The sequence below is a fragment of the Microtus pennsylvanicus genome, chromosome 7, assembly GCF_037038515.1.
Source record: "Microtus pennsylvanicus isolate mMicPen1 chromosome 7, mMicPen1.hap1, whole genome shotgun sequence".
NCBI lineage: Eukaryota > Metazoa > Chordata > Mammalia > Rodentia > Cricetidae > Microtus > Microtus pennsylvanicus.
Genome location: NC_134585.1, coordinates 10112462 through 10139287, shown reverse-complemented (window position 1 = coordinate 10139287; position 26826 = coordinate 10112462). Strand labels below are relative to the sequence as shown.

Genomic DNA, 26826 nt, shown 5'->3' with positions numbered 1-26826 from the left:
TGAGCAAGGGGAAATCACCCACCTGAAGTAAGGCTGACTTTTGGTGGTTATTTATCTTGTCCATCCACAATTCACTAATTATATGTCCTTCCTTGAGTATCTCACTCAAGCTACGGGGTAATCTCTTAGCACCTTGCCCTGATTGGGGACTAAGAGACAGCTCACAATCACAGGGTGGCAAATCTAGCTGAGTGCTCACTGGCCAGGGTGGAGTCCATGTTGAGGATTTGCTGAATACTCACTAGGGACATTGTAGACAGTCAGCACCTTTGGGGAGTCCTTGCCCCATGAGGGTAGAGAAACTGGAGCTGGGAGCCAGGGAATGGTGGATTCTGTTGGGCGTATAGATAGCCCAAGTGTCCCCTTAGCGTTAGGAGAAGGCCCAGTGTGGTACATGCCTAGGGTAGGCCCGGTTGGGCACAGACACTGGGGATCTGGCAGCAGCAGGGAGGTTTAAAACCTTTATTGGGCCAATGGGTGTGTGACAAGGGCTCTCAGGTCTGATCTGATATAGGAAATAATGGGCAGAGAAGGGCAGGGCCCTGGGCAAGACTGGTGCAGGCCAGCAGACAGCCTCGGAAGGAAATGTGGGATGCATGAAAAGGAGGGGGGAGTGGAGGGGCAAAGGCAGCGGGGGAACTCTGGGGTCCTCCAATGTTCGAGAGCAAGATATAGTAGGATGGAGAAGTGGGAGGGAACACCGAGGAGCTGAAGAGGGCAAGGGGACTTGGGTCCAGAGTCCTCCTGTCCCGACCTTGGGAGAAGGGCTTTCACTCTCCAGGAAGACCCAGTGTACAGTCCAACATGGACTGGCCGAGCTGGGGTCCTGTTAGCACCACAGAGAGGAGATGGAGGAGGGATGGGTGGGCACGGTGGGCAGGCGCTAACAGATCCAGCGGATGAACCTGTCAAAGAAGCTGGGCTGGGCCAGACTGTCAAAGTCTTTCTCCCGGAAGATGGCCGCCCTGTCACCCAGGCTGATCTTGGTAAGCACATCCATGTCCACGTCGCTGCCCACAGCGATCACGGTGGGCACCACATTCTGCTTGCGCATGGAGTGCACCGACTCCTCCAGGCTGTCATTACCCGTGACTCCATCCGTGAGGAAGACAAAGGAGAGCTCTGCGTGACGCCGCGCCCCGCCCCGTGCACCCCGCACCACATTGTTGATGGCATGCACGATGCCGGCACCCACGTGAGAAAAGGAATTGAGGTAGTCAGTTCTCTCCAGTGCCTCATGGATGGTGGTCAGGTTGTAGGTCAGTGGGAAGGCCACCTGCTGCTGATTCTGGCTGCCGTACTGCAACAGGGCCATGCGGGCGTTGAGTGGGTCATCGTCCCTCCGTGCCAGAGTCAGGCGCCGCGATACCTCCTCCACGAAGCGCCGGGCCTTGTGGAAATTCTGCTCGCCCAACCGCTCCGAGCCATCCAGCAGGAAGACAATGTCCACAGGCCGCTGTGTGCACTGGGCCACATATAGCTCTGCAGGGAAGACGTAAGGTGGGCCCAGGCGGGCAAGGGGTGGCCAGCTCCAGACTTATCCCATCTCTGCCTACACTCTGCCCACTGGATCCCAGATCATGGGACTTTGGGGCTTTGCCCACAGCCACAATGGACCTCATCAGAGCCATCTCAGGTGATGTAATTGGCTCAGGCTCCTTTGGGAGTCTACTTGCCTTTCCCTGAGACTGTCTCTTAAGTGGTCCCAAACTAGAGGACTAGAGATCTGGCTAGGGGCCAGAAGATCCATCTTTTGTCACCAAGCATGTCTCATCCTAAACCTCTGGGACACTCAACAGTTCAAAGACCACCCTCAGCCAAAGATAAAGTTACTCACATAACTTTGTTGGGAGGCATGATAGGGCCTCTGGACCTGACTCCCTCTCCCAGGGGCCACTTCTGAGCTGTCTGTCTGAGTCGCACATTGCCCAGAAAGAGAAAGAGCCCGTGTGTCCTGTCACTCACTGTAGCTTTTGGTTTGCTGCTAGGGTATGGCTGAAGGAGTACAGGTAGGCCCTTTGTGGCCTCACTGACACCAAGAGATGCTTTCCTCTAGGGGATGGTCACCAGCCCTGACACGCAGTACTATGGAAGCTGAGACCACACTTACACTGCCATGCACGTGTCAGAGACCATGGACTGGGGCCTGGCCCCCTATTCATTGGGCATCCATCTAGGCTCTCCCTAGAGGAAGATGAGCTCGGCTCACCTGTACATGCTGCCATGGCCCAGCCATTTGGGACCCCAGGGAATCGCATTGAGAATAGCCTGACTCCAATCATGTATGACCACAGATATTGAGGCAGGCCCCAGCTGCCAGAGTGCTTACCCCCCACCCCATCCAACCCCAGTGGTGCGTGAGGGTCCATCCCTGTGTATACTAGCCCAGCTTGCCATTTGACCACAGCAATGCATTAAGTTACAGGTTTCAGCTTTTTATAACATGTTTAACACAGCTCACACTCCCCCTGAGACTGAGCTCTGAGCCAGGGAGTGCCTGCAGATAGGGTCTTTTTACAGAGCTTGCTAGTCACATAACTTATTTATTGACCCGTCACCATCTCTAGAATCTGCTCAGATCTGCTCAGAGTGTCTAGAAAGTTGTCTCTGGGAGACAACTGGATTTCTTAGCTCCTCATAACTGACAGGCATCCTCACAGCTACTACCGCAAGCTCCGAGGCAGACATACAGTAGGGGTGGTTGGCTTGGGGACTTTTTCTTAACATCAACAGCTACAGGGCCTGGGGGAAACCAGGAAAGTCTGGTGAAAATCCATTTGTAATTGTGAGTTTGGGGACTCAGGGATCTCTGCGTTCCATGTCTGTGGGGGTCCTTTCTTCTATCTGTGACCTCATAGCAAGGAGGGGATGTCACCCTCCCAGGAGGATAGGTCTCACCCCACACCGGGAGAGGATGCCTTTATGGTTCTTGGTCATGTGACTGAGATGCCTTCCTATATCCAGAGACCTGGATGGACATGCAGGTGTTGGGGGCACAGTGGTAGACCTGCTCTGGTACCTTTGGTACTTTGATTTACTGGGCATGACAGAAGCGGAGGTACCTTAAGGCCCTTGTTACATCCCTATGGTTTTTGCAGGCTATAAACACATACATGAACACCAAATCAGAAGCAGGAAAGGAGGAGACCTCCCCAAACACTCAGATAGCACCCCATCCCAATCTGTGCTTTCAAACACAGGATAGTTCAGGTTGACTGAGGCGGTGTGCTCAGCTGAAAGATTCCCAGAAGTTTACATCTCAAGAACCTCAATATTAATGCCCTTTACAGTTCTTTGCCAGATGTGAACTTCTGGGGTTTAAGGTGGGCCTTCAATCCAATCACTGATGTCTTTGCTAAAAAAAAAAAAAAGAGGAACGAGGGGAACAAAAGAGGAGGGGACACAGACACAAAGAGAGGCTATGGGAAGACGGAAATGACAGTGGAGTAGTGTGCCCACAAGCTAAGGATGGCAGCTCTGCCAGTGGCTGAAGGGAGTAGGAGGGACCCTCCAGAGAGAATAACAGTAAAGACTTAGACTCTGGCCTCAGGACTAGGAGGGCAGGTCCCCGTTGCCTAAGGCCTAAGCTTATGGTGGCAGCCCTGGAAGCTGTAAGAATTGAGGGGTTAGCTCGGGCTGTTTGCTCATGGTGAACCCAAGGGCTTTAGCAGAGTGCCAGGGCACTCTCTGGGTCCCCTGTGATATCCCTGTGCACCAGCTTAAAGGTGTCAATAAACAGTTGCATCCAGTCCTGCCGCTCGACCCCTGTGGAGAACTTGGCCCTCTCGGCGGTGTAGACCATCACAGCCACCAGTTGGGAGTAGGCAGATGGGTTCTGAGTGAACTCCGTGGCGTTTAGCAATTGCTGGATCAAGGGGATGGTCTTGGGGAAGGTAGGGTCCGGACCCTCTTCCGTGCGGAGGAAGGTGACCGGGGGCTTGCTGCCAGGCCATGGTTCATCTGTAAGGGAGTGTCCAGAGAAGATTTTAGGGGCTCCAGTGGATATGGCTGGCCTCCAGCCCTCCTTAGGCCTCTGACCACAGACAGTAGTTAGGACCAAAGAGACTGAGCAAGGGAGAGATTGAGCAGGTGTGGTATCTGACCTAGGCGGGAGGCCTGCTGGGGTAAAGAAGCTGAGAGCAAGCAACACAGCCCAGGAGACTTAGCCTTGTAGCAGTTTGGGGGTGTCCATAGAGCTCGAGGGAAACTCAGCATGGAGCATTAGCGCCCAAACCCAACTGAGAGATGTGCACAAATCTTGTAAGCTCCTCCAGTTCAGTGCTCTGTCTCGGCCCCCCTAGACGAGTCAGCTCCGGAAAGCGCCCACAGACAGAACCACACTGCTGACACTTTGTCCCAGACATGATCTGCTATCCCAGGACCTGTCCTTGAAGGTCCAGGATAGTGGTGCAGACATCATGGGAGAGCAAGAGCCTCTCTTCTTCCCTCCTCTCCTCCTCGCCACCCCCTCTTTCTTCCCCCTTCTTCCCCGTCTCTTATTTTCTCTTCTCTTTTTGTGACTCCATCTGCCTCTTTCTCTCCATCCCTTTCTGCTTCTGTCCCTTTGTCCTATCCCCTCCCTTTGTGCCTCTATTTCTCTTTTTTCTTTCTTTGTTCCTTCCTCTCTCCTTTGTTGCATCTTCCTCTCCCTGCCTCTTTTACCCTCCCCCCCCCTTACTCCTCCCTCTCTCTGCTTCCAGCGCCTGCTTGGATGAGAAGGGATGACTCAATGGATGTCATGGCCAAACTCACTCCCTTTTCTCTGGTAATCAAGGAGCCACGAGGAAACCCAAATGTGTCCAACACAGAACTAGGCCCCAGGACCCCGGGGCCTCCCTGAGGACACTTTCTTCTCTAAAGGGTCTTGTTTCTTTTCTCCACAACCAGTGCTCAGGTCTCACTGCAGTCTTTGATGCCATGGCCATTACCAATTTTCTCCCTGCAGTTTTGAGCTTGTCAGACACTCTCAGCAGTCCCTAAGGACTGACCCCATGCCTGGCCTGAGGCAGGGCTGACTACTTGGTTCAGAGGGTCAGGGCTATGTCAGAGTTGGAAGTGTGTTGTTAACACTGTATTCACATCAGAAATGCTCACAAGGACGCTCACCCACGACCTCACTCGTAAAGACACCGTCTACAGTCACTGTGTCCTCAGACACCATAATTCACTTTGAAATTTCATATAGCAGTGAATGCAGATGTGCTTTAGAAGGTCAGTAGAAGGGGGTTAGGGAGCTGGGAAATGTGGGGTCCTAAGCTCTTAGCGTAGGCTGCCATCCCCATTTCCTCCTGATCTTGCCACCCTCCAGAACTGGTGTGCCCACAGGTAGAAACTGTCTGATCCTGGCCCCCATCCTGGGCCACTGCACCCTGTCACCCACGGTCATTCTATACAAGCCAGACACAGATATCACCAGAAAGGAAGATGCAGAGAGACAGCTCTTTGAACACAGAAGCAAACTCTCCTCCATAAGGCATGAACTGACCACATTCAGCAGGCAAAACCGAGGTAGACCAAGAGCCAGGGCTATGCCTCAAGGAACAAGGCTCAGCCAACAATAAAAAATCAACATGACCGACCATCGCTTTCAAAGCTAAAGAAACCTCATGAGGAGTCACAACGACAAGATCCAACACCTCCTGTCCTGACGACGAAGCTCAACAAGGGGGAACACTCCCTAAAGACAGCCACAGAAACCCACAGCTGCTGTCACACTCTGGACGTTTCCCACTGAGATCAGGAGCAAGACTCAGGGGCCAAGGTCCGCTTCTGCCTTGCGGGGATGGAGCCATCTATGACATCAGCCTCCCTTACACAAACCTCACTAAAGGTTTACATCCTGTATAATACTGCGCTACAGTCCAACACCAAAGGTACAGTTCACTTGGGAGCTAATCAAGGTGCCAGGAGCTGGGGTTGGGGGGTCTCCCTGCAGACAGAGCCCTAGCCTTTGACAGATACCAGAACCGGCAACTTGAGGCCCATGCTCTGAGCCTCACACAATCCTCCCCGGGGTGGCTGAGGCCAAGGCATGCCCTGAGAGTGTTTTCTTGGTAATGATCTCTGCTGAATAATGTGAGACCCTGACTCCCAGTTCCACATGGTCCCTTCTGTTGAGTGGTTTCAGGGCCTGTGCACATGCTCAGTGGCCACCTTGTCTTTGGGAGGGGCCGAGAAAGTCAAGACTTTGCAAGGAGATGCAGCTGCATAGTGTGGGCCTTAGGCCATCAAAACCACCCTACCCCCTACTCAATGCTCCTGGGAGGGGCAGGGCTTGTAGAGCAGACTGCAAGGCTCCCGAGGCCCCAGGGCATCTCCCTGAGGCTCTTGCCCAGTTATTCTGCAGCAGTGTCTGGGGAGGCATTGGCAGGGACTCTCAGCACATCAGGGACCCCCTCTATGCTCCCTTGGGAGTAGCAGCTCGGGTTCCAGCCTCCTACCACGAAGGCCACAAAGGCAGCCGCAGGGTTAGAAGCAAAGCCACTACTGGTGGGCAGCAGCATGCTTGCCCCCCCCTCCCCATCTTACACCAGCCACTCTGCCCATCAGTTTTAGGGCTGCATCTTTTGGCAAGAGCTTGACAGGCCCTGGCAAATAGATGGTTCCAGCTAAGTCTGTCCAGGGCCTGGCCCCCATGGACCAAAAGAAGAGTCCCCAGTGGTGGGGAGACTTTAGACTCTTGGATGAGACTCCCTTTGTCTTGAAATGTCTTTTTGGCCAATGGCTAAGCGTCAAGCACAGCCAGGCCAGCAGTCTCTGCCCAGATGGTACCATACAGGAGTTCAGAATGACACTATATGCTCCCAGCAGCCAGTCCTCACCCTGAGCTCCTGACTCTACCATGCCAGGGGTGAACTTCAAGGGTTTCTCCCCAAGGAAGCACCTCCACAATGGTACACCCTTGAGGCTGCACAGTTCCTTGCTGCATCCCTGGCTATTAGAACAGGAAGGATGCTGGGCCTGCTCTGCCTGTCTGGGGTTAGGGTCTCAGGCACCCGGGTTACCTGTTTGGCAGGGAAGTTCTGGACACACGATCTGGGGGTCTAGAAGAGAGAAAAGAGAACAGGTCTCTATTAGTTCCTGCTGGGCCCTCGGTGGTCACCTACTAGCCTGCTAGGGGAAAATGTACCGGGTGTCACCACTCACCTGGGCAAAGGACATCTTCCATGTCATCGATGAACTTCTCAGCCACCAGGTCAGAGAACAGTGTCATGTTGCGCACCTGCTGCGGCTTGTCACAGGCGATGGAGTAGAGGTTTTCACTCTCGTGAGTCTCATGGAACATGTCACCAATGCCGATGGCTGTCACGGTGACATCTCGGTCACACAGGGCCCGGAGATTGAGGTCATCATCGCGGGGGTCGTGGCGCCCATCTGTGATGACCACTGCGAACACCCGGGTCTTCTGGCGCCGGCTCTCCTTGATGAGCTGATTGTAGGCGAACTTGAGGGCAGAGGGCGTCCAGGTGCCACCGGCAATCCACTCGAGGTTTTTGACAGCCTCCTTGAAACTGGATAGGGAGTTGACTCGTTCGTCGTCCAGCCGGATGGCCTCAAAAGTGCCCTCGTGGCTGTACTGCACCACACCCACGCGTGTGCCTACAAGGGTACAAAAACGGGAACAGTGTCTACCAGCCTGTTTTCCCACCTTGGTGACCTGGGCTTAGCCACCCTGAATGAAATCACAGGCAAAGCCATGATCCTGGCTAGAGGCAGGGATCTGGTTTCTGCCTCAGGGTCCTTCATGGCCTTCACTGACCTGTCTCAGACTTGGGGTCCTTGGCAATGGCGCCCAGCCTGTTGACCACATTGATGACGAAGTTCTTTTCCAAGGTGAAGTTGGTGTAGCCAATACTCTCAGAGCTGTCAATGACGAAGACCACATCCAGGGCACCACAACGCTTCTCACAGTCTGGAAGTATGTGTGTGTGGGGGAATGACAGGGTGAGTGTGTAGAGAGTGGGAAGACCCGTAGGGTACAGGGCCAGGGATACCCTGAGTGATCCCGCCCCACACACTCCATCCCTCCTGCACTCTTGCACTAGGCCAACTCACCGCAGCACCCGCAGGTTTCCCTCACATAGGTCATGACGTCACATTCCTGCAACACAGCCCCAGTGGGTGCATTTAGGCAGGGAGCACCTGCCATCACATGAGAGCTTCCATAGGAGTCCCTGACCCCATGTCTGCTGGTGTCTGTGCCAATATGCGGAGTAGAGGTACCTACATCTCCAGCTTTGCCCTATGACCTTACCCATGCCACTAACTCCTACCCAATGGTCTTGTCCTTGCCAACTTGATCACTGCTGCCTTTGCCCTCTCAACCTCCTGCCAGCCTTGATTCATCTTCTGACCTTGTCCCTGGTCAACCTCAAACCTGTTGGCTTTGACCTCTGCCTGGATGCCTGCTAACTTTGCCCTCTGAGCTCCTCCTCTGACTTTGCCCTGCCAAACCCCTATACTTGATGCTCTTGGATTTTGCTTTTCAGAAGAGAGAAGGACACTTACAAACAAGGGTCCTGACTCCACACTACGTGATACCTACCGTGAGACCAGGGTCTCCAGGAGGGCCAGGTTCTCCCTGGAAGACAAACGACAGCAGTGAGAGGTGAGACTGATGGGTTCAAGTCGCTCCTGGTGCCACCACTCAGTGCGTACCGACTCATGGGCCCACTAAGGATGCTCTGTGTACATCAGCCTGGCTGGCCCAGGAGCTATGGACCTAAGGGATAGAGGTGGCTTACCTCAGGTCCTGGGATGCCTCTTGGTCCTCGAGGTCCAGGTTCACCAGGGGGACCAGGATCAGCCTGTGGGGAATAGGAAAGTAGGCTCAATATAGCCCTGGCAGGTCTCTTTGCCCCATAGAAGTATTGATTCCCCTGTCAATGGCTTTTGCTGGGAGTATAGTGGCATGAATGACTGCATCACCCATTTTATCCTGAATCTGATATCACCCCAGGAACGTCCTGAGCTGCTGTTACCAGAGCCTGGTAGGCAAGAGAGAGTAGAAGGCCACTGAGGACCTCAAAGATAGTAACAGGATAACTCACGCTGCTACATCCCAGGGTCGTCTAGTCACTCTGTGTGCCTAATCTACCTACCCATTTATCCATTACCCACCAGCCTACCATCCCTCCACTGAACTGCCAACCCCATCCATCCATCCATCCATCCACCCACCCACCCATTCATCCATACATCCACCCATCCACCCATCATCCATCCATCCATCCATCCACCCATCCATCCACCCATCCATCCATCCATCCATCCATCTATCCATCCATCCATCCATCCATCCATCCTCCATCCATCCATCATCCACCCACCATCATCTGCCACCCATCCTTATTTGTGCTATCTTGCCCTCACTGTTCCTCCTGCATCCATACATCCATCTAGATACCCAAGGGTGCTAGAGACATGGAAGTGAAGACGATATGGGCCAGGCTTGTGCCAAAGGACCAGTAGGAGGTGCTGGCTGAGGATGGGGTGAAGAGTAGAGGAGGCCTCTGAGTCTGACCGTTCCCATCAAGGGCTTGTTGCCAGACAGGCTGGGTGTTTTCCCAGGAATCTTAGGCCCTCCTCATGCGCTAGCCCATTGCCCTGGGCATAGGATGATGACACTCACTGGCTCGCCTTTGTCTCCCTTCCTTCCGGGTGCTCCTTTCAGGCCAAAGTCTCCTCGGCCTCCCTGTGACACAGGACACATGTTAGTTGTGGGCAGTGGGTGGCATACACCCACCCACCCCACATGACAGGACTTTCCACAGACCTCCAGGAGCTCGGAGGTAGTACAAACCACACTCAGAGTTCTGGGCATTTTCAGGGAAGCCCTGGGTTTTGTTTGGAAAAGGACACAACACAGGAACCACCACACCAGTTAAAGCCCAGCCAGGGCTCATGTGACCTGTCTTGGATCAAGGACATGCCCGAAAGATGGTTCCCAAGTGGACATGGCATGCAGGACTTCCACGACCCCACCAGGAAAAGGCTAACCAGGACAAGACCCCCAAGTACCTCAGGGCCTGGTGGGCCGGGCTCTCCTTTTTCACCCTGTGAAGCAAGCAAAGGTCCGACGGGTGGCTCAGTCACAGACCCCAAGTCTAAGTACAGGCAGAGAAGCCCACCATCCCCTGGAGCTGGGATCACCCCTTATGATTTCTTGGATATCAGAATTTATACAGAAGCTCACACACACCTCAGGTAAAGGTCACAGAACCCACACATGCTGAGCCAATCCTGAGCTATATCTAACCCCTGGTGTCTCTGAGTGCTGGCTGGATCTGCCTTTGCACCAAGTGACAGGTGGCCCCCGCCCCCTCCCTATTCCTAGTCCCCACATCAAGGGAACCACAGAAGCCTTGGGACCCAGTCCACAGGGTTTTCCTGGGGGTTCTTCTTCTACGCCATGACTCACGGGTGTTCCTCGGGGTCCTGGGTAGCTGAATCCAGGCCTTCCAGGATCTCCCTGAAGGAGAAGGTTGAGTTAGTTGAAATGACTGAGGAGGAGGTGGTTTCCAAATAGTGCAGATGAAGACTGGGGGTATCTTGAGTAGGGTAAGAATACAAAGTGTGAGCCTCGCCTTGCTTGTCCACCTCTGGACGGGATTGTGTGTGATTGATATGCAGATAAGCCAGGGGCTGTGGCACACACTAGAGAGGCCACTAGGATCATGCAGTACCCAAATGGCTGTCCATCCCTCAGGACCCTGCCATCTTCTCAGGCAGGTCATTGCTGGGGAGGGCAGAAGACAGGTTGCATGGTCTCCTGCTGCTCTCTCCAGTCTCACTAGGAGCTGGGAACAGGAGGCTCACTGGAGGCCTCTCTCTTCCTCCAGGCATCCAAGCTTCTCCTGAAACCTTTCTGTTGGGGTTCCTCCACAGGCAACTGCTTTGGGCCCCATCCCATATCGACCGGAGGAAGGGACGTACCTTGGGACCTGGCTGTCCTGAATCTCCACGGGGCCCAGCATCACCAGGGTCTCCTCGAGATCCCTGAGGGCAGGAGAGCAGTCAGAGGTGGCCTTGTCACCTGAAATGGTGATGACCTAACCTGCTTTGACCAGCTCGGAGAAGATGGTAGGTCTTGGCACCAGGGCCACCACCTTGCCTGGGGTTAGGGGTTGGGATGAGTGGGGAGTAGGTAAATATGGGCTTGTAGGACTGTGGAGTAGGGTGGGAAGTGGGTAGGAGGTCTGGGGCAGAGTGAGTGGGCTAGGGGCCTGGGGGCAGAGTTGGGAGTGGGCTAGGGGCCTGGGGGCAGAGTTGGGACTTGATAAAAGGTTGGGGGAAGGGTAGGGAGTAGGGAGTCATGGAACAAGACAGGGGATATGTGGAGGGTTGAAGTGGGTGGAGAAGTTAGGGATTAAGAATGGGGTTAGGAGTGGGTGGGAGCTGGGGGGCAGGTGCTGTCATGGCCTCAGGGCTTCTAGTGTCCTGCTACCAACCTGTTTTCCGGGCTCCCCAATAGTGCCCTGGGGGCCTCTGGGTCCAGGTAAACCTCTGTCTCCCTGAGAAGAAATGCAATGAGGGGAAGACAGTGAGTTGCTGCGGTCTAATAGTGCATCTAGAGTCCTGACCTCAACCCCGTGGTTCAGGGTGAGGCCAACCTGCCCTGGGCCCACTGCCCACCAGTGGTCTTGCCTTGGCTGGATCTGCGAGGTTAAGTGAGGCAGGAAGACGATGGGCACAGTTTCCTCCAGCCTGGCCTTTGTTACTCCCTGTCCTGGGTGTGGCCTCCCCCACCCTGGCCTTTGCTCCTCCTGTCCTGGAGATAGCCCCCTTCTGTCTGGTATCTGCCACCCTCTGCCTTACATACCTTGGCTCCTTTGCTGCCAACTTCTCCAGCCAGGCCTCGGGGCCCCTCAGGACCAGGGTCTCCCTGTGAGAAGACAGGTCTGGTCAGGCTTTGCCAGGGAGTAACTCGGAGTTCCCCTCTCCAGAGGCAGTATTAGGGGGATGGGGTGATGGGGTTAGAGGAATGAGCTATTCAGTCCACTAGGACAAAGACCCTGGTGTGCGAAGGGCGGTGTCAGAATGGCAGTGTCCTTCCTCCTGACATCCCCTCATCTCCACAGACCTACTGAGGCCACTCCAGGGGCGAAGGGACCCTAACCAGCTCAGGGGAGAACTCCTTCACCGCCTTCCACTGTGGCAGTGGGAGCTGCGGGAACGTGTATGTCTGCCGTGGAGATACTGGAAGACGGAGCCTAAGTAGTTGTATAGGGCACATATAGGATGGGCGGCGCCCTTCCAGAAGCCCGGCGGACAGCTGGGAGTGGGAGCTCGCCTGTCTGGTTCTTACTGTCTCAGACAGTGCAGGGACCAAAGCCCCTCAGCTTTCTGGGGAGAGTCCAGAGCAGACCCTTTGGGTCCTTACAGAGCAACTCACCTTCTCCCCCTTTGGACCGTCACTGCCTGGGCCGCCCTTGGTTCCAGGATCTCCCCTGCGTCCCTGCAGAGAATGGACGTGAGGACAAGGGAAGAGTGAGATGGCCGGGAGGGCCACGCAGGCCACCTGTAGCCCTGCTCTCCCTAGGATGCTGGGGACCCTGAGCCTGGTGTTGCCTCCCCATATATCTGCTTGGGGTTGTGGCTCTGTCTTCATACTGCTTCTGTGCCAGCTTTGTCCCAGTCGGGGGAGTCAGGGCTCGGTGTGGGGGTGCTCCTGGTCAGGCTGGAAGTCCTGGTCAATGGCTGGGAGTGGCTTGGATAACCAGTATGGTCATTCCTGATCATTCCCTTACTAGGCCTCCTCAGACTGTCTCTTCTAAGGATCAGCCCTGGGATGGGGTTCCCAATACCACGTCCAGCCCTGGGGAAGCTTTGTTGGAACGGTAGTGAAAGGGTTGACGGGCAACAGAGGGTTCTGCCCATCCTCAGTGCCATTTGCCAATGGCCCTTCATCAACCTTGCTGCCCAAAGTGGTGCCCCAGAAGAGCCCAAAGCAGGGGCCTGGTTCAGGCTGAGAGACTTAGGGTAAACTCACGGGTTCTCCTTTTGGTCCACGGGGTCCAGGTGCTCCCTTGCCTCCTTTCACTCCGGGACTTCCAGGAGCTCCGTTGTTGCCTTGGTATCCCTGTGTGGGGCAGGGACAATTCAGCAGGGCTGGGAGCATGGTTGAGGAATGCACCAGGGCCAGGACATGATGTCTCCCTTAGTCATTCTGTACCGTCCCTCCCCACACGTGTGAGGGCATAGAACCGTGTGGATCACATCCTGGGCAAGGGTAGTGAACAGGCCAGCAACTCACCTTGCTTCCCTTATCTCCAGGGTCTCCTGGTGGTCCCCTGCGTCCTGGGCGGCCAGCATCCCCCTGGAAGGGTTGAGGGAGACATCAGCTTTTCGCATGGACAGGTACTGGGCAGTGGGGCAGGATCATCTAAATTCCCTCATATTCTTGGAGCATGCAGAATGCCAGGCATAATGGGGGAAGAACTTGCCATGGTACCCAAAAGACCAGCCCATGAGCCCAGTGTAAAGTCTGCTGCCCCCTCTGGGGAAGGGGCCCTATGTGAGAGGCCCTGGTGATGGCAGGATTGCTAGGGAGGGGAGTCAAAGGAAGAAGCAGGCAGAAGGGGCATGGTCTGGTCTCCTAGGGAAGGCTGCCTATTCTGTGGCTAAAGGTCTAGGCTACCAAGAGCAGTGGTGGGGACGACACAGGGTCTCTGCCAGATTGGAAGGGGAGGTGGGCAAGCTGTGCCACAGGTGACTGGTGACCCTGCTCTTGAATAGTGAATCTGAGGATGGGACCTCCCTGCTAGGCTTCACAGCCTGGGCTGTCCCCTCACCCCGGCGTGAGCTGGCATAGGGAGTCCCAAGGCAGGGATTCCTGAGGGTGGTGACAGTGTGTTCTAGAGCTATTAGCCAAGTCCTTACCTTGGCACCTTGGTCTCCTTGCTCGCCAGGGCTTCCGGCTTCTCCAGGGTATCCATCGGGGCCCTGAGGGAGGTGAGAAAGGCTTCTCTGAATGCTGCCACGGTGGACTATGCTTCCCACGGGTCAAGAACACTGACACAGAGCTGCCGCCAGAGATGCTGCTCACTCAGGCTCTGAGGTCCTGGCTCCACAGGAGCCATGCCTAACACTGCCCTTGATGGGCATCCAGGTTTCAGAACTTCCCAGCCTAGGACTTCGAGCTCCATCTGGTCTGGAAATTGTGTATGTCCAAGGGTTGGCTCATAGGCTCCTGGGGGTGGGTGGGTTGGGACCCCAAGACTAGAAGAGCTCCAGACTGGGGTGAAGACCAGGCAGGGAGAGGTTGGGCAGAAGAGCGAATCCAAAGACTTGCTTCCAGTCCAGCCTGGTAGCCATGTCCCCTGAATGACGTTTCATGTGATAGACAGAGAGGATGGTGAAGTTACCCACCCGACTTCCTGGGTCTCCCTTGCAACCTGGAGGTCCAATGCGGCCCAGTTTTCCCTGAAAGAAGAAGAGGGAATATCAGAGGGTAGATCTGGGGGTCTACACGCATCAGTGATGGCGCCAGCTGTACCCTAGTCAGAGCACAGAACGGTGAGGTGATTCCCACTTTGCTGCATTCTGTCTTCATGACAGACTCCCAGGATCAGGCCAGGGGCATGGGTGTGGACTGTCCTCACCACATGCACGAGTGTGTGTGTGTGTGTGTGTGTGTGTGTGTGTATGTGTGCAGTACGTATCTGTGCGAATAGACTTATGAGCATGTGGGGAGAGGCAGTGGCTAGCAGTCAGGGTGGGGCTGGGGACTCTACCTTCTGTCCATCAGTTCCATTCTTGCCAGCTAGGCCGGGGGCTCCCTGGAGAAGACAGAGAAAGGACTGGTTAGCCCCAATCCGTGTTCCCTCCGAGCAACATGACAGGGCACACCCATCCCTTCAGGCTTACCTTCCGACCGTCTGATCCAAATTCACCCTGTGCAAGAGGCAAGTGAAGTGTTAGTGAGTTTCCAAGCTTCACAGACACTGTTGTCTTTGGGATGCAAATGTAGATCCCCCCCCCCCCGCCCCCGCAAGCCCAAACATGAGGCCAGAAACCTAGGTCTGCCTCCAGGCAGTTGGGGGGACCTAGGTCTGCCTCCAGGCAGGGGGGGAAACCTTCATCTGCCTCCAGGCAGTTGGGGGGGGACCTAGGTCTGCCTCCAGGCAGGGGGGGAACCTAGGTCTGCCTCCAAGTAGGGGGGGGTACCTAGATCTGCCTCCAGGCGAGGGAGGTACCTAGGTCTGCCTCCAGGAGCCCACAGGCTGTGGGCTGTCAGGGCACAGTAGCTCTCTATGCCAACCTACCTTCTCTCCCTTGAAGCCAGGCACACCCTAAGGGCAGAAGGAAAAGACAGTGTGTTACCAAGGGCATTCCTGCAAGTGCAGTGGGACCCTGAAGAGACAGACGCGGACAGCCGAGACCCAGCAGTGACTGTCATGCCTAGAGATCATATGTGGGTCCTGAACGCATGCTTGAGAGAAGAGGGGTCCAGCTGGATGCATAGTTTTGGAGTGATCTTCAAACTGTAGAGGAATTCCTCTTCTTTGGCAACAGGGGCTGGGCTGTGGACGTCCCAAAGGGCAGGGTGGGGAACTGACCCAAACTGACCTTCCTCCACTTCCCTTCCCCCATCCTAGCCCTAGGTAGGGAACTTGCCTTGGGTCCTGGGAATCCAATGGGGCCTTCGATGCCAGGGTCTCCCTGTGAAGAAGGAACAATGAACCTTGGGTGTGACCCCAACCCTGGAGGTGGGGAGAGTAGTTGGGAGTCGGGTCAGGGGCCAGAGGCTATGTGGGGGCCTTACCTGTCGTCCCTTTTGTCCAGGCTCTCCTGGCTCTCCCATGTTGCCCTTGGCACCCTAAAAGTAGAGGACAGGGTAAAGGGTAAATTGAGGCAAGGGAATCCTGTCATCTGCAAGAGGTGGTATGGCAGAAGCTGTTGGTCCCTCCCCAGGTAGGAACATCTTAGGACAGGGTCAGGTGCCCCTGAGAGCCCTGGTGGTCCCCACCAGGCTCTTGCTGACTCTTCTCCGAGTCTTGATGACAGCTCTCCATAAAGCCACACTGCAAATGGGGCTGAGCAGCTTCTCAGCTGGGGATGCTGGGGCTCGGGACCTCTGTACCATAGCCCGGACCACAGCTGACCCTGGGCTCTCCAGAGGCCAGCATGGCACTCATGGGACATTAATTCCTCTCGAAAGGAATTGGCATGGGTACGACATGGACTGACAGAACTAGAAAGACTGGAGCTTCAGAAAACTACATAAAATTAGACTCCCAGGGAGCTAAAGTTTTAACCTTACACACACACACACACACACACACACACACACACACACACACCACTAAATAAAGGCAACAACTTATTAATATCCTTCCACTTTAAATGCAAAGGGACAGAGAAGAAGACAAGAGGCAAAGGAAAGAGGATGGAGGAGATCAAGCAGAGCAAGGGGTCAGATATCCTGCAGGTCACAGCTGTGCTCTGCTCTGAAGTCCCTGGGTCACCCAAAGGGCTCGATCACTTCTGTGTAAGTGGTATGGTGGCCCCGTAGCAGGGTGGGCATGACTTGCGGTCAGGACTGGAAGAAGCCAGACCAAGGAGTGGCTGGCGCAGGAGACACCTCACCCAGCCTGCTGCTGTAGAGGCTCTCACTCACTTAGAAAGGAGGATGTGCTACCTCCTTTCTAAGCCTCTGCATGTGACTGGCGTCATCTCCTTCCTACCCCTCTGCTTTCTGACCCGTGAATTGTTGGTTAAAGACGCTAAGGTGGTGAAATCGGAAGGGATTTATTTTACACAGCTCTGTTGTTAGGAAAATACCAGGTAGCCATTCAAAGCAGAGTCCTCAAAGCCTAGAATCAAATAAGCCTCCAAGTGGATGCCTCTTGTCAATCAGCAACCACGCCACTGACAGGAACCTTGCTTACCTCACAAATGAGTTTTAAGTGGCATATTAAAAAAAAAAAAACTTCTTAAACATTTCCTACTTTTCTCAAAATACCATTTGAAAGGGAATGGATAAAATCCGAAGTTTAGGTTTTCCAAGCTTGGAAGTGCTGAGTCATCCACAGCCAGCTGGCCCTCATTGTGGAATTCCCGCAGGTCAGGGGCTTCCTGAAGCACGGGCCACACGCTCTCCAGGCCTCTTACCTTCTGTCCTCGGTAGCCCTTGGGTCCATGGGGCCCAGGAATCTCCAGGCAGCTCACTTTGTAGCACTGGAATGAGGCAGACAAACAGCAGGTCAGGTTGGTGGGTCAAGTCCCCAGCTGGGTATGGAGTGGGGACAGGCATAACCTCAGACTCTCAGAGGAAGCTCCCAAACACCCATACAGACAAGCAGAGTGGAAGGAAGGACCAGACACACAGGGTACTAGATAGGTGGGGGCCGGTGATTAGTCAAATCATCTAGCCAGGTTTGGGGTAAGAGAGGCTGCAATAAGCAATGACAGACAACAACAAGGACCAACGAGCTCTGGTCATGGCTAGGCACCATCTGTATACAGGGACTGATGTGCTGTTCTTGGAAGTAGCTGCTCTAGGATGGCTTGTTTCCACAGAAGGAGTGGGTGGGACTTTGGGTACCCAAGGCTGTAGGACCCCGAGACAGGTACACGGCTTCCAGTCTGGGTTGGATAAAGCCCCCGGTCTGGGACATGCCTCAGCTTCCCCAGAAGTCATGTGTTTGGTAGAGAACTCTAGTACTGGCCCTCTAGGGATTCAACAGCCAGGATTGGATTGGGGATGGAATAGGGCTTCGTGCAAGCTCAAGAGTATCTGGCCCCATGGAGCAGGTGGACGTCAGTCCTTCTGCCGCTCTGGTCTGCTCGAGGTCCTGGGAAATGAGGTCCTGGCCCTCTGCTGGGTCAGCAGTCTTGGTTGCCAACAGGCAGCATAAGCTGGGCTGTAGTGACAGGACAACTCACCTCTCCGTAGGCTTCATGTTTCTGCAGAAAAGACAGAGACTGGATTAGCCTGAGCCTGGGGACCTGTGAGATGCTTCCTGAGTCTGGTTGGGGATCGTGGATATGAGAGGACTTGACCCTGACTTCCACCAACTGCCTCACTCACAGGGGGATCCACTGTACTCTGACTGCTGCCTCACTGGTGAGTGGACACTATCCTTAACCTCTGCCCCAGCGCTCACCATGACCTTGATGATGCGATTGATGGTGTCCTGGTCAATCTCAGTAGAGTCGGGTCTCATGGTGGCGTAGTTGTTGCGGTAGAGCTCATGAGGGGTGTTAGCAATGTCCCGCAGGCCTTGCTCGTTTAGGTTCCTGTTCGGGGCCACAGCAAAGAGCCGGATGCCCTCCTCACGGGCCCGCTCGGCCTGCATTTTGATGCCCCCACACGGACTGCCTGTGACGTGGCCGTCGGTGATGACCACAGCAAAGTGGACCACCCCTCGGCTTCCGTGCTGCCGGATCTGCTGTGTCATGTTGGCCAGGGCACAGTCAGTAAAGGTGCCCCTGCGGAAGGAGCGGATGCCTTGGAGGCTCTTAGTGAAGGAAGCCCGGTCGCTGCCGGGTGGGCTGAACACCTCCACCTGGTCTGAGAAGTGCAGGCCACCGTAACGCCAGCTCAGGGCCACCTGGTCCAGGTAGAATTCATTCTGCAGCTGGCTGATGAACTGCGGTACGAACTGCTGCATATGATAGAGCAGGCTGTCTGTGGGGGACTGCATGGCCACGCTCTCCGACGTATCCAACACGAAGTAGACATTGACAGGGCAGTCGGCCTTTTCTGGAGTTGGGGGCAGGGGGGAGGGGCGTGACAATGTTAAACCCATCAGGGCTTGCCAAGTCGGGGCTAGCCCACCCTCACCCTATGAATACAGATCTGTCCCAGAACTCCAGAGCCCCGCCCAGGTACCTGGACAGTTGTTGTTCCTGTCGGTGGTGGAGATCTCAGGAGAGATGACTTCCTGCTGCTGAGCGTGGAGGACTCCCAAGAGTCCCCCAAGTAGGAACACAGAAAAAGAACCCTGGAGCATCTTGACAGCTGTCATGTGCCCTGATGTCCTGCAATAAAACAGGGGACCATTTACAGACACCCCCACAAACACATGGCTGCCCTCCCAGGGTGGGGTGCACATAGCTGGTAATTGCCTGAGGAAACAGGGGCCTCCATGTTATCACCCCACCCACAGGGAAGTGTGGCTCCCCAACTCTGTTGGCTGCAGGGCTCAGTTCTAGGCTGGATTCAGACATCCAGCCTTTCCCTTTTGTCTGGGGGCAGAGTACACATGATTGGATCATTTGAGTGAGTTGGAAACACCAGGGAGCATGTCTCTTTACACATCCCTCTCCGGGGCCTGCACTGGGAACAGGAGGAGGGAGACACACGCCCACTTTACTACTCCGTGGGCAGGTCCTAGGCTCAGTGTGGGACCCGGGCATACCCGCTCCCTATAGCCTGATCCTCCTTCACGTGGGCGTTGGTGTGGACTGAGTGGGTCAGGGTTAGTCAGGTACAGTGAATTTTAGTATAACTTTCCACCAGGTGCCAGCAGACTAGGGGCAACCTTTTCCCTTCTGTGGGTGCAGCAAAACCTCTGGACTCTCTATGGCGGTGCTCCTGGGGAGACTGTGTCCTAACTTGTCATCTGGAAAATTTCTTCAATCACAGAAAGAACTCCAGATTTCAGATGTTATAGGATTTTAGTTGAAAAATAAGTAGCATCAGCAAACAGCATATTCGATGCTAAGGGTGGAAGGTATCAGGTATTGCACACACACTTGTAATCCCAGCATTTGGGAGTCTGAGACAGAAGCCATGAGCTCAAGACCAGCTGGTCTACATAGCACGATCCTCTCTCAAAAAAAGATGAAATAGACTATACAGGAGTGTGGTAGTTTGAATGTAATTGGCTCCCATAAGCTCATAGGGAGTAGCTATTAGGAGGTGTGGCTTTGTTGCAGTAGGTATGGCCTTATTGGAGAAAGAGTGTCACGGGGGGGGGGGGCTCTGAGGTCTTTAATGCTCAAGCTACATCCAGTGACTCAGTTCACTTCCTGTTGCCTACAGATCAAGATATAGAACTCTCAACTCTGTCTCCAGCACTATGTCTGCCTGCACATCTCCCTTATATAATAAGCCACAGTATTTGCATATAACTTACTTATATCCTCCTATACACTTGAAATCATCTTTAGACTGGTATTTATGTTTAGTACAATGGAAATTCTATATAAATACTTGTTATATGACATTTAAAGACACTGACAGGGAGTAAAAGGTCTGTCAATATTTAGCATGGACACTATTTTATTTTCAATCTGTGATTGATTGAATTTATAGATGAGGAAAAAGTGAATACAGAAGGCTCACCATTTACCATTTCAAAACATAACTAGGGCTGGAGAGATGGCTCAGAGGTTAAGAGCACTGCCTGCTCTTCCAGAGGTTCTGAGTTTAATTCCCAGCAACCACATGGTGGCTCACAACCATCTGTAATGAGATCTGGTGCCCTCTTCTGGCCTGAAGGGATACATGCAGGAAGAACCCCGTATACATTATTAATAAATAAGTCTTTAAAATAAAAAAAAACATAACTAATACACATTTAAATTTTTATTTTATTTTTATTTTATGTGGATAGGTTTTTTGCAAGCATGCATGTATGTGTGCCACATGTGTGCCTGGTGCCCAAGGAGGCCAAAAGAGGGTGTTCAATCCCCTGCAGCAGGAGTTACATACTGTAATGAGCTACCACATGGGTGCTGGGAAACAAAGCTGGGTCCTCTGGAAGAGCAGTCAGTGCTCTGAACAGATGAGCCATCTTTCCATCCCCATAACTAACATTTTAATGTACTAGTTTCTTAAATTATATAGCAAAGAAATTTTGAAATTACAAATAAAAATAGAAATACTAGCTCTTAAACTAATAATTGCTTCCTTTAAAATGCTTTTCAAATAATTTTCGAAAACAAACACTGGAGCTCCCTCCACGGCTACAGTAACACTAGCTTTTAACAGTTGCCCGCATTTCCCTTTTCTGAGATTGGCTTAGTTATTGTCCGTCATCCTTCATGTTAGCCTTCCGGGCTTCCCTTAGCATTCTTCTCAGGGGAAGGGAAGTGATGATGAACTTGTTCAGTTGCTGCTCTAGTAAGGTCTGTTTCTCTCTTACTTTCAAAGAACAATTTGCTAGAAACAGGCTTCTTGGCTGATAGTGTTTTACCTCCAGCACTTTGACTGTATTGACCCTCGGCCTCTGGACTTAAATGTCCATGGGAAATCTACCAGTAAACTTGTCAAGGCTCCTTTGTACTTGACAAGTCTTTTTTTTTTTTTTATGGCTTTCAAGATGTCATCCTTGGGGTTAAATTATGATGGGTCTTAGTGTAGGCTTCTCTGAGTTCATCCTGCTTGGAGTTTGAGCTTCTTGGATGTTTATATCCATGCCATTAATCAAATCTATGAGGTTCTCCCAGAAATCATTTCTTCAAACTCTCTACTCCCCGCCCTCTCTCCTCTTAGGAGACTCCTATAGAGCTTTTGTTGATCTCAATGATGCTCCATGGGCCCCCTAGGCTTCATTCACTTTTCTCAAGAATTCTCTTTCCACAGGTTGACTATTTCCCTTCTTCTGTCTTCAAGTTCACTGATTCTCTCTTCCAATTGTGCAGATAGATATGCCTCTGACTCTCTCTAGTAAAAAATTTTATTTCAATTCTGTACTTTTCAGATCTTTTCATTTATTTTTAATTCTTTCTGGCTCTTCGTTGACATTTTCATTTCATTCATACATTATTCCCCAAACTTTTTTATATCCTCCATTAGTTCTTAAGGCATTTTAAAGATGCCTAAAGTCTTTGTCAAGTAGACCTACCACTGAGTTGCTGTCATATAGAGGTCCTAGTGATTTATTTCTTCCTTTATCGGTCAGGCACTCTACCACTGAGCTATGCCTTCCCCTCTTTCTTGGTACATCTACTGATGTGACAACTGTTTATCTGCCGTTGCAATTCTCTTCCATCCTGGAAAGCGTCATTCTTTCATGTTATGTGTGACAGTTTCCTGAAAACTGGAGGTTTGAGTCCAATAACGGAGTAGCTCTGGACCTCAGAATCTCCTCCTCTCTGATGGCTTGACTTTTTTGTTTGTTTGTGTTTTACAGTTTCAGGCTGCCTCTGTGACAAGAATCAGCTTGAGTAAAACATGAAGCCTTCTTGGGCTCCTTCTGATCCCCCCACCTGCCCCTGTCCACGGGCACCTGCAGAAACTTTCTAATTTCCTCTGGTCATGTCATGGCTTTGTCATGAATGGCTCCAAAGTGGGAACAGAGGAGAATAAGGGGAATAAAGTTTCAGTCCTGTAAGTCCTTGGGAAGTCATGTTGTCCAGACAGGAAGAGGATTGTGGCAATGGGAGGTAGACACAATAATGCCCAGGTCAATAGCTTTGCCAAGACAGACACCCAAAAATACATCTTCTTCAGCCTCAGAGAAGTGAAGTTAGATATTGGTAACAAGGAGAAACTCGGAAAATCACAAAATTGTGGAAATTAAACATTATGCTCTTAAAACAACCCACAAATAAAAAAAAACACAAGGGTTGTGGAATATTAGTTTGGGATGGGTTACATTTGTTTATGCTATGGAATATTTGTTTAATGATACAAAGATGTGTTACTTTGCCTGTCTAAAACACCTGATTGGTCTAATGAAGAGTCACATGGCCAACAGCGAGGCAGGAGAGGGATAGGTGGAGCTCCAGGCAGAGAGAATAAAGAGAGAGACGTGGAGGGAGTGAGAAAAGGAGACAGGATGTCAAGGGCCAGCCCCCCAGCCCTCCAGCCACCCAGCCACCCAGCCACCCAGATACCCAGATACACAGGCAGCTACGGAGTAAGAAGGAAAGAAATATAGAAGAAAGGTAAAAAGGTAGACAGAATAATTTTTTAAAAAGCTGTCTAGAAATAAGCCAAGCAAAGGCCGGGCATTCATAAGTAAGAGTAAGTTTCCGTGTGTGATTTATTTGGGAGCTGGGTGGTGGGCCCCAAGGACCAAAAAGTTAAAAGAAAAAAAAACCAATTACATTTAAAATGAATAAAAACCAATAAACAAATTCCAAAACACACACAGCAGAAGCAATGCTGAGAGGGGAGGCACACAGCTGTAAGAGGCTACACCAAGGCTAAGAAAGAGCTCACATCAACAGCCCACCTTACAGTGAGTGGAGAAAGGACAACGGAGTAAATCCATGGGGAGTGGAGAATAATAAAGATGAGTACAGGAAAACAAGATGCATATTAAGGAAAAATGGAGAAAGTCAATGAAACGAAACCTGATACTTAGAAAACACAAACAAAATTGACAAAATATTTAGCTAGATCAACAAATCTTTTTGAAGAAAACTCAATCATAGATGAAAGTGGAAACATATTAACCAGTTCTATACACCTATTTAATAATAAAAATAACTACAGAGCAGGATTGGGGGTGTGGCTCAGTGGTAGAGCATTTGCTTAGCATGCATAGGTCCCAGGTTTGAGCCCTAGTGTATACATGTCTGTCTGTCTGTCTGTCTCTTTCAGTGAAACCAACCAATCAGGAAATGACAAGTGGTAGGGATATGACGCAAAATGAAGCACAAGGTCCCCACCTTGTGCCCTGTTGATGAAAGTGTAAGGTGGTGAAGCTGGTGTCAAAACCTTGATGGTTTCTCAAAAGATTATAAACAGAACTGCCAAAAGTTCCACTTCTGGCTATGTCTTCATGCATTCAGAGTACGTATACAGAGATTTAGTCCTTCCCCTCCCTCTCCAGGGCCTCACCACATAGCCAAGCAGTTAAAAGAAAAGAAAAGAAAAGAACATCTATTAGGAACACAGGGAAACTGTGGCCGGGCGAATCACCATAAGCCTACAAATGGCCAGTGACCAGATAACATTGCCTAACTGAGGCACACCAAGATGGGCACATCAGCAGAGACCAAAGGACACGGGTTCTGCCCCGCTTCTTCTGTGGGTGTCTGGCAACACACGGCTCTAGGGGCTCCTAGAACTGAGCTCTCCTCTCCATGATAGTTTCCCTGTCTGCCACATGGACTAGGAAGGTACCCCACAATCCCTGTCTATTTGTGGGGTTTCCTAGATTCTTACATTTTTCATAAATGAGCAGAAAGAGACACAGCAAGGCTGACTTACTGAAATGTGGGACCATGTAAAAGGAAAACAAACACATAAACAAAACCACACTAGCCACCTGCCTTCTAGGAAGCATACCATCCCCACATCTTAACTGGGTGCTTTGGGTGGTGAACAGCAATCTACACTGTGTATCCTGGCGCCCAGACTCCCTGCTAGCTGAGACCAGTAAGTGCTTCTAAGTCTGACCTTATCTGAGACCAGAAAGCAGAACTCCTCCAGGAGGGCGGGTATGGCTGGTGTCTGCCAGGGTCTGTGAAAATTCCCAGTCCCTCTCATCCAGGACTCTGAAAGTCATATCAGAAAGCCCCTAGTGCCCAGTGTTTCCCAAGTCCTGCTGAGAGGCCCCTTCCAAAGCACAGCTGCCTGGATTTGCTGGCAGAACACTGCTGGACAGGAAGGAGCCCACTCTCCAGCAGACAAACTGCCCAAGTGGCAGCAGCCTTGTCTGCTTCTTCCAAAGTCTGTGCCGGCTCCCTGACACCATTTCATTAGACAGAGAATTTTATTGTCCCCCAAGACTAACGCACAGTCCTCAGAATGGCTGCTCTACACTCCCATATTCAGCTCCCCCGGTCTGGTCTGTGGCACTTGACATCACTTGTTCCTTGGAACCCTAGGTCCAAGTACAGTTCCTGGCCCTACCTCTTCTCTCTAAGGGACCGCAGATACCTGCTTTACTGCCAATATTTGTAAGAGGAATTCTCAAATGCCCCTTTCCTTTTCTTTTTTCTTGTTAAGTGAGTGCTGGCCTCAAAGCCTGAACTATTTAATTGGGAAAAAAAAACCCAGCGAGTTATTCTGAACCTCAAACCTTCCTTTTAGGTACCTGGTCCCTCTGTGGCACTGGCTCCATGTCTTCAGGTGAGCGTGAGGATAGTCCCTGAACACCCAGGCTTCATGAGGGCTGTTCTGTGCTGTTCTGTCTAGGGAAGGTGTCTCTACTGTTATCCTCTGTGCTCCAGGGAGTCCCAGGGGTGGGATGGAGCCGAGAGTGACAGATATTAACTTGGGTCCCCCTCATCTTAGGGTCCCTCAGCTCCTGTGTCTCTCCCTAAGCACCGAGGAGGTTCAGCGTGAGGGTTGGTATCTCCTTGAGAGCATCTGGCTTGCCCCCCATTGGACCTGAGACTCCTCTGTAGAACACAGAGCACCCTTGAAGTCCATCTGAGGAGCTAGTTCAAGTGGCAGATACTTTCCCCAGGAGGAATCCCCTTTCCTGGAGCCTGCAGAGAGGACACCAGGGCCCGTGTTCAAGTCCAGGTCACACCATGTCCTCCCACTGAGACAATTTAGGTTCCTTAACCCTCGGGAGATGTCCTCCAGGCCAGAGATAACTCAGACCTGCTAGAAATGGCCATGGGTCTGACCAGATGCCAGGCACTCTGTGGACTGGGGAAGTAGGGGGAGTCTGGGCCATCAGTGGTCAGTAGAAAGCTGTGGAGTTCAGACCAAGAGGAAACCTGCACACCAATCAGGCTATGTACGGCATAGACTAGGGGCCAGCTGGATACTAGAACCCCAGGCTGGACAGTCAGTTTGGCTAGAACGGTGACCCCTGAGAACTCAGCCTCCACCGTACACCCCTGAGGTGCAGCTCCTGAACCCTGTTTCTCCTCTCCCCAAGTCAGGCTCGACCCCACATGAAGCTTACCTGACTTGGCACTTCCAAAAAGAGGCCATCTGGGCACTTCCGAGAAGAGGCCCGGTCCTGACGGCCCGAGATGCGGGCGCCGAGTGGGTAGGAGGGAGGGGACCGGGACTGAGCGGGAGGGGACGAAGCCAGAGGCCTCCCACTTTAACCCTGCCCCGGGCGGGCGGATGCCTGGGAAGCACGACCACCGGGAGGCGCTGCGGCCCCGCGGATGGGCGGGGTCAGCGGGTGGGGATGCCGGAGCCACTAAGGGGGAGCGGTATGGGGGGAGCGAGGGGAGCCGGAGAAGAAGCTGGGGGAGGGTAGGAAAGGGAGGCGAGGTGGAGGAAGCGGCCAGCACAGGCTGCTGCAGCGGTGGGGCTGGACCCTGTCTGCACTGTAGTACCTGATGGCTTTTTTTCCTAGCAAATTTTTGGGCTGACAGGTCTCCCAGATGTTTGCTCAAGTTCCTTCCTCACTTCCCCAAAGGAAGGGGGGCCAGGACTGGCCTAGTAGGAGCTACTCCCACCCTGTTGGACCGGGGTTCTCCCCTCCTCCACCCACCCTCCCCGAGTATCCTAATTGAAGTTGGGCGGGATGTGGAGTTGAGCTCCCAAGCACAGTGAAGGGATCCACACAATGCGTATATCTTTAGGGTCCCCTGGACAGTGGGTTGTTCTCAAGGCCCTTGGGAGTTGAAAGGGCCCCTGGAAAGGCAAGAGGACCTGTCATAGAGGTAGGAGGGGGTGAGAGGACCTTGATATTGGCATATCACCCCTTTCTACAAGAATCCCAAAGGTGGGCTTTGAGTGGGTCCTGCTCACATCCCTGGCAGGCAGGGTGAATAGGCGGGCAGTGGCTAGAGTTCCGGTTTTCCAGCCTGGAGTAGGTGTGGCTCAGAAGTAGTTCAATTCTGGCTTTGCCGGAGCCTAGCCAGTTTGGATGTTCACCTTCCTAGACATGGACGGAGTGGGGGAGGACCTTGGACTTTCCACAGGGCAGGGAACCCTGACTGCTCTTTGGACTGGAGAGGGAGGGGAGAGGAATAGGGGGAGGGGGAGAAGAGTGGGAGGAG

At 52.7% G+C, this 26826-nt stretch overlaps 1 protein-coding gene across 2 annotated transcripts; it reads right to left on the bottom strand.

The window, feature by feature from the left end:
* Window positions 1-448: 448 nt before the first annotated feature.
* Window positions 449-26145, bottom strand: Col6a2 (collagen type VI alpha 2 chain). 2 transcript variants are annotated; one of them, XM_075979893.1, is made up of 28 exons: window positions 25773-26145; window positions 18839-18987; window positions 18111-18709; window positions 17890-17910; window positions 17116-17181; window positions 15767-15820; window positions 15619-15663; window positions 15267-15293; window positions 14869-14895; window positions 14736-14780; window positions 14371-14424; window positions 13882-13944; window positions 13256-13318; window positions 12992-13081; window positions 12395-12457; window positions 11822-11884; window positions 11451-11513; window positions 10936-10998; window positions 10421-10471; window positions 10021-10056; window positions 9632-9694; window positions 8745-8807; window positions 8546-8581; window positions 8056-8101; window positions 7760-7912; window positions 7147-7599; window positions 7005-7043; window positions 449-1482 (listed from the first exon to the last, which is right to left on the bottom strand). In XM_075979893.1, exons 1-28 carry the CDS (start codon window positions 25799-25801, stop codon window positions 884-886), a joined length of 3123 nt encoding a protein of 1040 aa, XP_075836008.1. In that variant the 5' UTR covers window positions 25802-26145; the 3' UTR covers window positions 449-883. The 2 variants fall into 2 exon arrangements, with proteins under 2 accessions (XP_075836008.1, XP_075836009.1); XM_075979894.1 differs by having other exon boundaries at window positions 449-3960; window positions 25773-25948.
* Between the last annotated feature and the right edge of the window lie 681 nt (window positions 26146-26826).